Source organism: Elaeis guineensis, chromosome 14, assembly GCF_000442705.2.
Source record: "Elaeis guineensis isolate ETL-2024a chromosome 14, EG11, whole genome shotgun sequence".
NCBI lineage: Eukaryota > Viridiplantae > Streptophyta > Magnoliopsida > Arecales > Arecaceae > Elaeis > Elaeis guineensis.
Window position 1 is genome coordinate 68636958 of NC_026006.2, and position 14200 is coordinate 68651157.

The following is a 14200-nucleotide window of genomic DNA, read 5'->3' on the forward strand; positions in this document are numbered from 1 at the left end:
CAGGTGTCTCGTACACCAAGAAAGAAAAAAAAATATATACAAAGGGTGTCATTAGTAAAGAGTTCGAATGCATCTATCAATCGTAATATCAACATCAATATCTTTACATCAAAAAAACTAATAATTCCATGATACATACATATATATGTAAATAATATTCATATCTGCTGCAAAAGCAAAAAAACAACGAGCCATACAAGCCAAAAGCAGGTGCTTCTGAAACAGGTCAAAATCAATGACCCTTGCATTGTAATTGTTTTTTAAAAAAGTCTGGTGCATATTTAAGCGGTGACTGTAAACCTTGGTTAGGATGACCCCAGATCTCGGGCATAATGTTTCAGCCTTTTGCTGATGACTGGATATTTATCTGCAGTACAGCGATGTAACGTCTGTGTCCAAACGTTTTCTGGACAGGAGCGGCAGCAGAAGAATTCATCCCATAACAAGGGACTGCATGATCTTATGATACTTCACCATCCAAGTCACCATCCTCTCTCTCTCTCTCTCTCTCTCTCTCTCTCTCTCTCCCCGCATAACCTTCTAAGACATCATCAAAGCAAAGATCTGTCACATGCAACACATATCAATTTCTTCGCGATCAGATGGACGAGAGACAGCATAATGTCAGTGCAGCAATTCATCTCCACCGCATCTCAGTGCAGATACAGCAACCACATGCATGCATTGTATTCCCATAACATGTCTGTACATGCTATTTCATGGAAGCTGCCTCAACATCCTCAAGCAAAGCCATCCACTGTTTAAGTAGTTCGACCGTCATAATTCTCTCTTCAGCTAATACATATTTATGCACACAAAAAGAAATTCGATGGCAAACCATCTGATTCCAAACATAATAATTGTTGACAAGATCCCAGACACTCCCCTTGACTGGTGATGGAAAACGAATACGCTGCATGCCAGTGGGAGCTTTGTGATACAGTGATATTAAATTTCTGTTCTCTTCGTATGTATTGTCTAAATATTGAAAATTATGCAATGCCTAATAACAGTTAACATCAGTTAATACAACAACATATTAATTTCACTATCGATCAATTCTCACAGTTGTAGCTTAATAATATTTTGGCAGCTTTAATGATGGCCAAAATCGTTTCAGGCTCATACTTCATATCAAAACATACCAATAGGAACTTGTCTGTCACTAGGCTGATCGGACACGTATGGTGGTCATTCTTCACAACTGTAAAAGATGAAACTAGAGATGCCCAGTTAAGGAGATGAACTGCTTTTAATTACAGTTATCATTCACTGACATAAGAGTGCTGTCCAAATATCAATAAGCTTAAACAATATCAGCTGCCTGAACTGTTACAGTAATCAGAAACTAAAGCATATGTATCTTTTATGAACAAGAAAATTGGCTCACTGTAACTGATATGAAGAAAAAGTGAAACCCAAGAGCTCGTTGCTGCACTTTAGTTCAAGCTTCTGAAATGGGCTGCAGGTGACAACCAAAATTTTGTGAAAACAAAATCAAAACATCTGTTCTGTGTTGGAAGGATAAAAAATGCATACCATGTAGAAACAAGAAGATCTTATTTACAGAGGATTATAAAAGCCATTATTTAGAGATATGATGTCAAAATGGGATAAAGAAGCAGACAAAAAAGAAACGGCCTGAAGCTTACCTACTGTTTGGATCATAATAAAAGCCACTAATAGAGCCATCACTGCAGGAAAAGCAAACATAGTAGAAGCCAGCAATAGTCAAGCCACAATCTACTCCAACATTGACAAAGTACTGCTCCTTCCATCTCTGCAACACACAATGTAAGTCTGCATCATCTTGCTGATAGAATGAGTGTAATCCTCTAAGATGAAATTGGAGAAGAGGTTCAGTAAATATAATACCATAAATATATATGGGTAGTTGCTCAGGTCCAAAGATTTACCACCATCAGCCTCAACCTGGCTCTGAAGGGAGAAAGAATAGCCCTCTTCATCTGAACCACCAAGATGGAAACTTAGACTAGGGTTCTCTTACCAGAAGTGGAGCAAAAGATGGAAACTTGGACCAGTGCCTTATGTCATCCTCTGGCCTATACGAAAACCCACAACTAACTTCATTAAGAGAAGAGTATAAAATATTCTTATACAAAGCCCTAAAATGTTGTTAATAATATAAAAGGAACTGCTAGAAAAACGGGGCCATACGTCGCTTCCCACTTGCCAGTGAAAAATGTATAGTTTTTAGTGTCCACAATTTCTCCCTCCCAGAATGTAACTACCTGGAAATATAAAGGAAAAGAGAAAGAACAGCTGATCAGAGCTTTCCTAATTCCTAAAACAATAAAATTATTTAAATTACTGACAGATACAAAAATTGAAGGCCCGAATCAAACTCAACTAAATTTCTTGCCACCAGAGTGTGGATTTAAAAATGAAAAAACATTTTCAAATCCAGGGAAGTAAAATTACTTACAGGTGTGTCCGCTAGAGGAACGTTGAGTGCTTCCATTGTACCACATAAATAACCATGATCAAAATCACATCCTTGGATCTGTACATTAACTTTCCATGCTTCATCTTTCTGTAAACTTGAAACATTCTGAGTTCCAGCAAAAGCCTGGGCATTGAAAGCTAGTCACTGTAATTCTAAGTAGGTTAAAAAGCAGTGGAACACATTAAACATTTTGGCATCCATGCCTATGATGTATTGTGAGAAAAAGGATAGCAGACATCGATAAAAGAGTATAATAAATATAAATGTAGAAGGAATATTTACAGAGATAATGCTCTGGACAACAATTATAGGAACAATTTATTTGTATTGACGAAGACTGGTTCATGTACTTTACAGCATGAATGTAACCGATTGAGATGCATCAATCTACCTTCAATATGTATTGCTTCATATTTCAGCACATCAATCAGTAAGCTAATAACAACATTATAGTGATAATAAGTTTAGGAACAAAACTATTTAAAAATGAATGTTTCATTTATTTTCCTATCAATATTATTAAAATACTACCTTCTCGCTTAGATTAGTTAGTAGCACAAAAATATAATTTTAGAATGCTTAACAACCTGGAATGCATATCCAATAAGCATCATATGCTATGATTTGCCTTCTCTCATAGCACTGAAACCATGAAAGTTCATCAAAAGCTAGTTATCCAAAATAACCTAAGCTGTTATAGCATAAGTATATAATATTGAACATTAATGATGTGAATCACCATAACTTGCATCACTTTGTCTGAATCAAAATTTTACCTAGATTAGTATCTCACCTTGATGTCCCAGGTGTACCGTGCCTTTGTTGTAGTTCTCCAAGGTTTCTTTCCTTCCAGTTATTTATGGTATCTTGCATTGTCAAATATTAAAAAAAAGGTGTCATATCAAGCTTTTCGTCACTTACGTGCATCCACACCATTAGTCATATTCCTTGTCCGGATGCACATTTTGAGCACATTAAAAGATAGAAGGAGGAAGTTCGAACTAGTTCATGGTAGGAAACAAGAAGTGATTTACTCATAATCCAATCTGGTCATCTGAAAATATTGTTTACTTATTTTAGATTTCAAGTAAAGATGCAAACTCATGTCCACATGCCCTCATGATCAATGTAATAAACCACTGGACAAGACATAGACAATTAAATCTTTGACGAAGCTAATTCCCACCTCATTTCCTCATGCACAGCAGTAACTGAATAATGAAACATGTGCATAATCCCTAATTGATTGATTGAAAATGCGACATGAATCATAATGTTGCATTGTAAAGTCAAGTAAATTTCAATTATGAAGAATGTTCTTTAGTAGTATAATAGTATAATACATGGGTCATTTTAATGTTTCTTGGTAACAAATGCTACAGCTTGAGAGCTAGCTTGTATCTTAGTTTATTAAAAGCCACCAAAAAGTTATCCACTGACTGTAGTTATACAAGAAACATATTAGTCAAGAAATGAAAGAATTTACCCGTCCAACATTCAAAAGTGTACAACGAGGAGGTAGAGAATGTCCAGAACTCGCATCTTGTCCTGAGCAAGCTTTTTTTCTTCAGTACAGTATTACATGAGCTTAATGAAAGAAAGCATGTAAAGACATGAACATGGCTAGAATAGTGAGCTCTAAATACAGTAGCATGATAATGAACAACAGAGAAGAGGTAGAAAACATAAGAATGATATCAGATGAACATATTTGTTATACACTTTAAGCACTAGAATATCTAATGAACTTAGGGCTTCCTACATGGACACATATATGTAAGCATCTACAAATGTATATAGATATGAATGTCTAATAAGCCAACTCAAGAATCACACAGGAACAATAAACAATAAACCAACTTCTGCGACAAAGAATTCAAACATAATAACTACAAAAGCAATAGAACCGAAAGGATTGAAGACCATTATTCAGATGACTTACGAAAGCAGTAAGATGCATCCTGGTAAACAAGTCACTTATGTTTACGAGGCACCTATAAGTAAAATTTTACATAATGTGATAAACCTCTTCTTAATACATGTTATTTCAGACTTAGTACACAAATCATTACAGTCTGCATGACATGTCCTAAAAGGATCGACCATATCTAAGATTTTTCATTAATAATACCTAATAATGCAAGCAAAGCCCTTTCCATTTAGTACCTTTCACTTTACATTTTTATTGTCCCTACAAGGCAACTATTTCAAGAAATTATGCCTTTGGTAGTTTAAATGTACGTCCTGGAACTAGCTTTAACATAAAATTTTGACACCCAAATTGCAAATGAAGCACCAAGGCCACTTGGATTTGCAAAGCTCATATAGTAAAAAGAATAAACAGTAGAGGGGGGAAAAATAGTCTTTCTGAAATTCTAGCAATCTAAAGCCATAAAGTAAAGAAGAGACATTGCACTTATTTCCCTAAAGTTAAAACTTTTTATTGATATTGACAATAGAAAAAGAAAAGCTCCAAGATTCAAGAAACGAGTCATTTTAGTGGGTAAATATATTTAAATTGGAGGTAAGGACAGAAAAAAGAACATATGGATGATGACATCTCACGCTTGGCTGGTCATCATGGTTAAGTTGTAAGGCAGCCAATCCACAAGAGAACTAGGTTGAATTTAGGGATGAAGGTTCCATAACATACAACACCTTATACATACACATATACTAGTAAGATGAAATGTGAGATGCACATAAAGACAAATGCTGGGGAGCAATAGAAATAAATCTATTAGAGCCCTTCTTTAAAAAAGGTTTTAAATAAATTAGAGCAATATACTAAACGAGTGCATGGCTTCACAATTATTGGTCCCCATGGTCTAGCCATCTGGGCAAGACAACACTCAGTGACATTTTAAGGTAGAATTCCCACTGCATGAACTAAGCATCATGCTGCCACAGGAATGTCCATTTATTATTGTCATGAAAAATCAAAATACAAAAGAGATAGTTGGGCATTCAGAAATTACAACATTATTGATGAGCAAGGGGGTGGGGGCTGCTACACAGATATGCTACTAGAAAATAATCTGTTATAAATTGAAAACAAAATTGAATAGCAATCATTGATCAAAAATGATGCGGACAGTCAAGTCAGATGGGATTTATTTTGAACTTCAAAAAGTGTCATTTTTTATAATACAGTACAATATATGCGTTTAATGTAACAAAGCAAACTTAATCAATTTCTTTAGTGCCAAAAAAGTAGAACATCATGCAAAAAAAAGCCATTTTGAATAAATTGGAAAAAATGATTTAACTGATATATGCATCTGGATGCGCTCAAGAGATTAAAGTATCACTAGAAAATCAAGATAGATATAGCCAATGAGTAAATTTTCCTTCAAAACATTCAAAATCACAATAAATACTCTATCTGAGGTATATAAAATATTATTTTCCCAATAAGAGCAACGAAAACCAGACTTAATCATCTCCCCTCAGTCACAAAATTAATCAAACCATGCAAATAAGCAAATTTTAGGTTACGACATACTAACATTGCAAGAAATCTTTGCACTTGACGAGTTCTAATCACCAAAGGACGGCAGTCAGACTTAAACCACCTTCAAATTTCATAACCAAGAAACAGAATCCCATCAAGTGTTTAAGTATCGCCGCTTTATGTATTTTACCAAATAGAAAACCACTTTTCCAACAGAATCCTTTTTTTTTCCCCTTTCATCTTTCCGCGTACAGGAACAATAAATCCCGAAGGCTCCAGCTAAAATAACAAATCTTAAGTTGAAACCATCTCGACAAAGACAATTCTATTAGATATATGCACGAAAGGGTTTAACCGGAAGCAAATTTCTCCAGTCTCATAGTGCAAACCCTAACAATCTAGGGTTTCACATACATAGCACTACGAGAAAAATTAAACCCAACCTACTTCCAGTTCTTGACTCGGCCCTAACGTCCTATATATCCTAGGATCCATACGATTCTTGGGGGAAAAAAATTCATAGATACATCAATAGATGAGCGAAAGAAAGAGGAAAGGGTGAAGGAAATCCATGACCTGAAACTTGTGAAGGCGTCGAGCTTTCGACCACTCTCACAGGCATTTCCGACGACCAATCCGATCCCAAAGCAAATACAGAGGATAGAGAGGGGTATGCGGGTTCGGAAGAAAAAAAGAAAGTTCGTCCGCGCTCGACCGTATATCAACAGAAAAGAACATAATAAATAAAACAGAGGCGGTGCCACATATAACGGTCGATCTGCAAAATATCGCCGGCCGGCTAACCTGAGCCGGAGTGGATGAAATCCGAACGGTCGAATTTTTCTCACTAAGGGTGCGTTTGATTACACTTTTTAATTCTTAATTTTTATTTTTTAAAAAATATATTTTATTTTTATTATTAAATAAAAATAAAAAAATAAAAAATATGTCTGATAATTAAATTGTTATAAAGTAAAAAATAATGTTTGGAAACGATAAATGGAGATCTCGACAAGAGAAAAGGAAGTAAGATTCGAGCTTTTTATTTTTTTTTGTTTGACGTTTTAAATATGCAGAAATAAAAAAAATAATAATAAATTTTGAAAAATAAAATATTTTTATTTTATATATAAAATAATTATTTTATTTTTTTTATTTTATTTTTATTTTTCATGATGTTATTAAATATTATTTTATAATTTTATTTTTAAAAAATTAAAAATAATAAATTTTTTTTTTTAATATCTAACCAAACACCATCTAAATTTGCAGTTACAATGAATTAAATTTTGTATTCTATTTAGCCTAAATATATTTGTTTGTCTCATTAAATAATATTAATCATATCTCCATCGGTCATCATTTTTGTTGGACTTGCATCAAATCCTTTTCAAGTCTTCGTTGGTAGGTATAGTTTATCTGAAGGTCGTAAGACAAATATTATAGGATGAAAATGCATCTGAAAGAGAAACATGCATGACTATATTAATAGATGACTATACTTTTTATCTACGTTATTTTGTATAGGTTCATGAATTTATACTTTTTTAAGAAAAAAATTAAGATGATCATCATAATCAAACAGCAAGCTTTAATTAAGGTGATACTTGGATTGAAAAAAAAAATCGCACATAAAAAACCTTTCCATCATTATACCATAAATACCAAAAAATGACAAAAAAAATCAATTCTGTATATCAAGACATTCTCTTAGTTGGATTGGATGCCCTATTTCTCCTTGACAAAGGGTATCACAGTCAAAGGTTGGTCTACACAGAAGTAAACGTGCTGATGTCTTTACTCATGGTAGACTGATATCACAATAATATTTGGGAATTCTGGAACTCATTGTTACGTGACATTTGAAAATTTGAGAATTCAATCTTACAAGATACAACATATATATAATTCTATTGCTCAATTTCACTAACACTCAAATGTTCAAAAAAAAATTTTTTTTTCCGGAGTCATGTGAGAATGAAAGCATGAACCGGTTCTCCATACTGCCTAAGCTGAAGAAGCTGCATGGCTTGCTCAAGATCCATAAAAAGAGACAGCTATCGTACAAAGTTCCATGTGTTCGAGATAACCTATACCCTTCAAAGGGAATCAGCTCTTTGTTCGTTAGCGAATAACAAATTACAATTACGAAATTGTGAACTCATCAAAATAGTAGAAGTTGTTAACGTCAGACTGGTTAGAAATTGATTAAGATAAAATTTTCGGTACACCATGTATAGTGAACGATCAGAATGAGACTCTATTTTCTTTCAAAAAAAAAAAAATGTTGAGGAAGGATCACAGCAATTGTCACAGGAAACTTCACTTTAAGAAAATGGTATTATTAATGTACCCTAGAGGATCAATCCTGTCCATCCATACTAGAACCGGGACGGTTCCCGACTGATTGACCGCGGCTACAAACCCAGGTTTTCCTAACCAGACTATCGATGTGTAGGGATGCACTTGGGTTGCTTTGCGGAAGTCCGAAGACCGCGTCTACGGACCGGCATCTTCCAGCTGTCCGCACACTAAATCACAATTCCAGCTCGCAGAGTCCTCCTCTGTGGGAACCCCGGACGTGGAGCCTGGCAAACCGGACCCACTCACCAAACCGGTCCGTTCCTCGCCGATGGCGATAGAGCACTCTGAGACTCTCGACGGTGAACAGGCATCGAAGCCTACCCCTCGTAGTCGGCCGGTGGGCTTGGCACGTCCGGCACCTCAGCCGCGTCGCCGCCGTCTAGGTACCTTACCACATCCCTCATGGTGGGCCGCACCGCTGGCTCCAGGTGGGAGCACATCAGCCCTACCTTGACGATGACTTCGACCTCCTCCCTCTCGTAGTCACCACCCAGACTGGGATCCACCACCTCAGCCCACCGGCCAGCGTTCCACTGCTCCCAGACCCAGTCCACCAGGATCATCTCCTCTGGCGCGGCCTTGGACTCGACAGGCCGCCGGCCGCAGACCACCCCAAGAGCCAGAGCGCCGAAGGAGAACACGTCAGAGCCGGTGGTGGCCTTCCCGGTCCGGGTGAGCTCGGGAGCCAGGTAGCCCAGGGTGCCCGCCACCCGGGTGGTGCTGGGGTCGGCCCCGTGCTCGTAGATCTTGGCCAGCCCGAAGTCGCCGAGGCGGCCATTGAATTCGCCGTCGAGGAGGACGTTGCTGGCCTTGACGTCGCGGTGGATCACCACGTGTTCCCACTCCTCGTGGAGGTAGAGCAAGGCGGAGGCCACGCCGCGGAGGATCCGGAACCGCTGGGCCCACGACAGCAGCGGTCGGGGAGGCCCGGATTCGTCCGAAAATAGGAATTTGTCCAAGCTACCATTGGGCATGTAGTCGTAGACGAGTAGAAGGTCGGCCCGACGCCGGCACCAGCCCTGGAGCTGCACCAAGTTCCGGTGGCGGAGCCGCCCGATGCTGGCGATCTCAGCCACGAATTCCCGAATACCCTGCCTCGATTCGTTAGAGATTCGTTTTACCGCGACCTCAGAGCCCGAGCCCGGAAGGGTTCCCTTGTAGACCTTCCCGAAACCGCCGAAGCCCAGGAGCTCCCGGTCCCGGAAGCCCTTGGTGGCGTGCTTCAGTTCCTTGTAGGATAACCGATGCGGGCCGCACTCCAGCTCCCAGGGCTCGATCACGTCGGCGTTCTTAAACCTGTAAAAGAGGAAGGAGGCTGCGGCAATGGCGGCGATCAGGAGCAGGACGGCACCGACGGCGGCGATGATGATAAAGGTGGTGTTTTTCTTCTTGTGTTGTGATGGGAAGGAGGGGACGTCGGTGAGGTTGAGGGATGGAGCAACACCATTCATTGCGAAGCTCCAACCCAAGAGGTAATGGGAGCTCGCCAACAACCCAGTGGAGGCCGAAAAGCCTACAAACATCTGGTCATGGAGAATCGGAGACAGATCGAGGGGAAAGGATAGCACTGGCCTTGGAGGTTTGGAGGAGCAAGGGGAGACCGTGACATTGAGGACCTTTCCAAAGCCGTCGTAGTCGACCCACGCCTGGATGTTTTGGCCGCTCTTGAGATTGAGCTCGTTCATCTTGCCATCGTCGCTGTAGTAGGCGGCGGACACAGAGGCGTTGGACACCAGGTTATTGATGTCGATCCCGATGTGGTTGTCGTTGATGTCGCCGAACTCGAAGTCCTGGACGGTGTCGAACTCCACGGCGAAGATGTGGTTGGTGAAGTTGCCCACGTTGCTGGCGTTGAGGAGGCCGAGGTATTGGCTGGGCAGAGCACCGGCGAGCTCTATGGAAGGGGCGATGACGAAGGCGAAGCCGTGGCCGCCGAGCTGGGGGTAGTCGGGGACGATGGCGAAGGCGAAGGTGGTTGAGAAGGAGTGGACAGCGCCGTCGACCGTGTCCTTGAATTGGAGAGGGGTGCGGTAGAAGGCGTGGCCGATGAGACGGCTCGTCTCTTTCGTCAGCTGCAGAAGTCCGGTGCCATGGATCTCCACCACTGCATTCAGGCTAAGGCTGCTTCCGTCGGCGTCCGCGCCAATGCCTTCACTTCTCCTGAATTTGGTGTAGACGAATCTTTCATGTTGGGAGTGGACAGAAAGGAAAAGAGAGAGAAAGCCCACGAAGAAATAAAGACGGGTAATTTAGACATTGGAAAGGATTCGAGTTCCGGAGAGGTACAGGGGAGCTGGGTTTTGCCGGAGAGGAGCAAAGGGATTCAACGTCAAATCGTGGTCAATTTAAATTAATCAGCCGAGGAGGCCGAAGTTTCGCGTTTTCTAAACTAACCGGAGGGGACCAAGGGAGGATGGCTTGTTCAATTACAATATAGACCGCATGTACCACATGGTCGTACACTCCAACAAAACAAATAGCCGCGATTGACGGCATGGCCATGGTGGTGCGTGCTAAGTAGAATATAATTTCTGTTAAACTAAACCTCCGGATTGACTTGCCAGCGACTGGTTTCACCAAGCCTGATCTAAGAGATATATATGTGTGTGTGCGTGTGTGGATTTGATGCAGTCGCACTTTAAGCCTCAAATTTTTGGGCCATTCTCAGCCTCAAATTGTAACACCAAGCCCAAGTTCATTCGGGAAGCCCTGCTTCAAGACTAGCCCAACATACTTTGATCAAGTCTAAGACACAAATCCAATTTATACCATGATCATATATAATGACAGAGATGGAAGAATGTGATGATAACTAATGAGATACCTGCATTGGATTACGGTCAATCTATGCCATAATCTAATTATCTTCAATGGAGGTGATGCAGGACCAAACGAGATTGGGGTAGTGAAAGAGGTAAAGAAAAGGATTAAGAAAGCAAAATACCAAATTTTGTGAGGCAACCATTTGTCCAACCAAAGGGGGAGAGATGAGGAGTTTTAAGGGGACGCACAGGTATCAGCTCACCAAGACAGCATCCTTCCACATGTAGAAGGAGATATGGCTAGAGAGAAGGGACGAGCGAGGTAGCAGGTGCTCGATTGCTCTACCTCATTTTTACTTGATACATCTTAGGATGCATTTGGTTAGTCATTAAAAAAAATATATTTTTTTATTTTTAATTTTTAAAAAATAAAAATCAAAAAATAATATTCGGTAACACCATAAAAAGTAAAAGGTAAAAATTAAAATAATCAAAATAATTATTTTATATATAAAACAAAATTTGTTGCTTTTCAAAATTTATTTTTCTATTTTTTTTACTTTCCCACGTCTAAAGCATCAAACCAAAAAGTAAACAGTCCGAACCGTTCTTTCTCGTCGAGCTCTTCATCTCCTCACCTCCTTCTCCTTCCCTTTCTGAATCCTTCTCCTCCGTCGAGCTCTTCACCTGCATCTCTAAATTTTGCTTTTTGCTTTATAGCAACATAGTTACCAAACATACTTTTGAATTTTTTATTTTTACTCAATAGCAAAAATCAAAAAAATAAAAAATATTTTTTAAAAATCAAAAATTAAAAATAAATAAATAAATAACCAAACACATCATGGATTATTTTAGAAACCTCGATATGTGTGCATACAAATTGTCTGGCTTCAGCTTTTATTCTAAAAGCTTGTTGTGTCAACAAATGCATTGCAAGATCTGCACTTGTGGATGAAAGAATGTGGTTTATCTAAATGCATAGGTGTACAATTCTTCGCGTTTAAACTAAATGTATAGGAGTTTTCCCCCAGAATCTTGAGATCCGCCTCAGAAGGTCAGGTGGATTTGTGGCTTTCTCTTGATGCCCAATGTTCTGCTGGAAGCATTCTCTTGGGATGGAGTGCTGCTCATCTCAATCTTATTAGGAAAGAAACCCATTCTTTCATCTCTGCTCTATGGTTTGACAAAATCTTAAATGCTTTCTGGATATTTGCTAATCTCATACAATCCCTTCAACTAATTGATCTACTACTTCTAAAAGGCCGATTTTTCATGAAGTAACCGAACGGAGTTCCCAATTATGGCCAAACTTGACTAAAATTTCTATTCTCTCTGGAAGGGGATTCTCTCTTTTCCAACTCTGAGCAGCTTGCCCTGGCAAATTCTTGTTCAGATCATGCTTCGATCCTTTTGCCTTTCAAACCCCAGCCTAAATCCCCTCTAAATTCAATAGAGCCCGGCTTTATTATGACTCTATCAATGATACAGTAGAGGTCACTTGGAATTCAATCTCTTCCGGTAATGATGTAGCAGCCGCTATTGTGCTGAAGTTGGAAAAAAAAAACCGATTTGCCCTAAAATTCTAGACTACTAAAATAAAAGATTCCAAGAGGGAACTCGAAGTTAATCTACTTAACAAATTTCTTTGTTTGACTGTAAAAAGAAACTTGTATGCTGTTAAATCATCCAAATATCTCATTCCCATCTTTACTAGATTTTTATTCTTGGGATTCTTAAATCCTATAGGATTAACCTAAATCCCACAATTTCCAAACAGGGCCTTGGTGTATTGATTGTTCATGCTGCAGTAATGTAGCAATATTCTGGGTTACAAATATCTATTGATGAATTCAAGTAGACTGAAAGTTGGCAAAGGAAAAGAGAATATCAAATAAAGAACTAATTGTAGCCAGTGTTTCTTCTTCTTTTTTGTTTTATAGATTGAAGTGGAGGCTAAGGTTACAAAGGATCATTAGCCACCAAATTTTACTGAATCAGAAAGAAAAACTGTACAAAGATAGTACAAGGTGAACAAATAATTGTGGAAAAAAAAATGTTCCAATGATGTTATTTGAGACAAATGTGCTCTACATGCTACAAATTAAGAGTGGGTTTGACCATGATGTTATATTTGCTAGCTCTTTCATGGTCATGTATTTTAAGTGTGGGAAGTCTATATATGGATATGAGTTGTTTAACTTGCTTACAAAGAAGAATATAGTGTGCTGGAATTCCATGGTGTTGTTTTTTGCAACAACGGTAGTATGGAGAAGCTTAGGAGCTTTGAAAGGATATGCCAGTGAGAAATGTTCTCTTGGAATGAAGCAATTGGTGATCTTTATATGGTCTGTTTGTGATGTCTTTGAGAGAAATTCCAGAACGCAGTGCAATACCATGCACTTCATTGATTTTTAAAGTGCACCATATTGTGGTTATATCCATTAGGATTTATTGTGTTATTACGATGTGCCAACAACGGACATCCATACAAATTATGTTCATCGATGCTTGAAACATACACCAACATATGTTAGCTTTTTTTATTATAAATTATTTTATAATTTTAATGATTAATATGATATTTGATAATGATAAATCTATTATTTGGTTAAAAAAAAGAGTAGAGAAAGAAAGGGAAAAGAAATAAAAGAGGAGAAAAAATTCTAATTTACCATCCAATATAGATAAAATTAATTACATGGAGTTTTTTCTTTTCAATAGAATTTTATGTATAACGTTCGGGATGAAAATCTATATTCTACCATGAATTTTATTCTAAATTATAAATTCTAAATATCCAAACAAACCTTAAATAATAATTAAAATCTCAATTATCATATTTTAACTTAAGCAATAAATTTTTCTCTAAATAATGATAATAATCAATGTAGATTATTTTTTTGTTGATTTATTTGTGAAACCAAATTGTACCAGAAACTATCCTTCCTGCAATTGTTACCGTTGGCGCGCGTTTCCCGCGGTTTGACTTTTTCTGTTTTGGGCAACAGGTTTGACTTTTTCTATTGAAAACTGGTTGCGTCCATCTCCGACTACCTCACGTTTCAAAACCATTTCCCCACAGCTCCGCCTGGACCCGTCTTACAAAGCCAAAAACTCGCGTGTCTTTTTGACTGCAAAGTGCCAGATAAA

General features: G+C 38.5%; 2 protein-coding genes across 3 annotated transcripts; both read right to left on the reverse strand.

The window, feature by feature from the left end:
* Positions 1–1226: 1226 nt before the first annotated feature.
* LOC105056906 (uncharacterized) lies at positions 1227–6742 on the reverse strand. Of its 2 annotated transcripts, XM_010939273.4 has the most exons (8): positions 6498–6742; positions 3954–4015; positions 2447–2590; positions 2179–2252; positions 2009–2063; positions 1876–1938; positions 1653–1780; positions 1227–1462 (listed from the first exon to the last, which is right to left on the reverse strand). In XM_010939273.4, the coding sequence occupies exons 1-8, from the start codon at positions 6541–6543 to the stop codon at positions 1387–1389; spliced, it is 648 nt and encodes a 215-aa protein (XP_010937575.1). In that variant the 5' UTR covers positions 6544–6742; the 3' UTR covers positions 1227–1386. The 2 variants fall into 2 exon arrangements, with proteins under 2 accessions (XP_010937575.1, XP_073104606.1); XM_073248505.1 differs by lacking the exons at positions 3954–4015; positions 6498–6742 and adding an exon at positions 3055–3109.
* Positions 6743–8156: 1414 nt separating this feature from the next.
* LOC105056905 (L-type lectin-domain containing receptor kinase S.4-like) lies at positions 8157–10534 on the reverse strand (the record flags this gene model as incomplete). The annotated part of the gene is made up of 1 exon (XM_010939272.4): positions 8157–10534. A coding segment is annotated over one exon (1932 nt), but the record flags the coding sequence as incomplete, so codon positions are not given.
* Between the last annotated feature and the right edge of the window lie 3666 nt (positions 10535–14200).

Bases quoted from the DNA above. Each gene is read 5' to 3' on its own strand.
- LOC105056906 (XM_010939273.4), bottom strand. From the start codon at position 6,543: ATGCCTGTGAGAGTGGTCGAAAGCTCGACGCCTTCACAAGTTTCAG. The intron at 1,939-2,008 runs GTAAGAGAACCC...TTCTCCCTTCAG, and splicing joins CATCTTTTGCTCCACTTCTG to AGCCAGGTTGAGGCTGATGG. The intron at 1,463-1,652 runs GTAAGCTTCAGG...TGTCACCTGCAG, and splicing joins TATTATGATCCAAACAGTAG to CCCATTTCAGAAGCTTGAAC.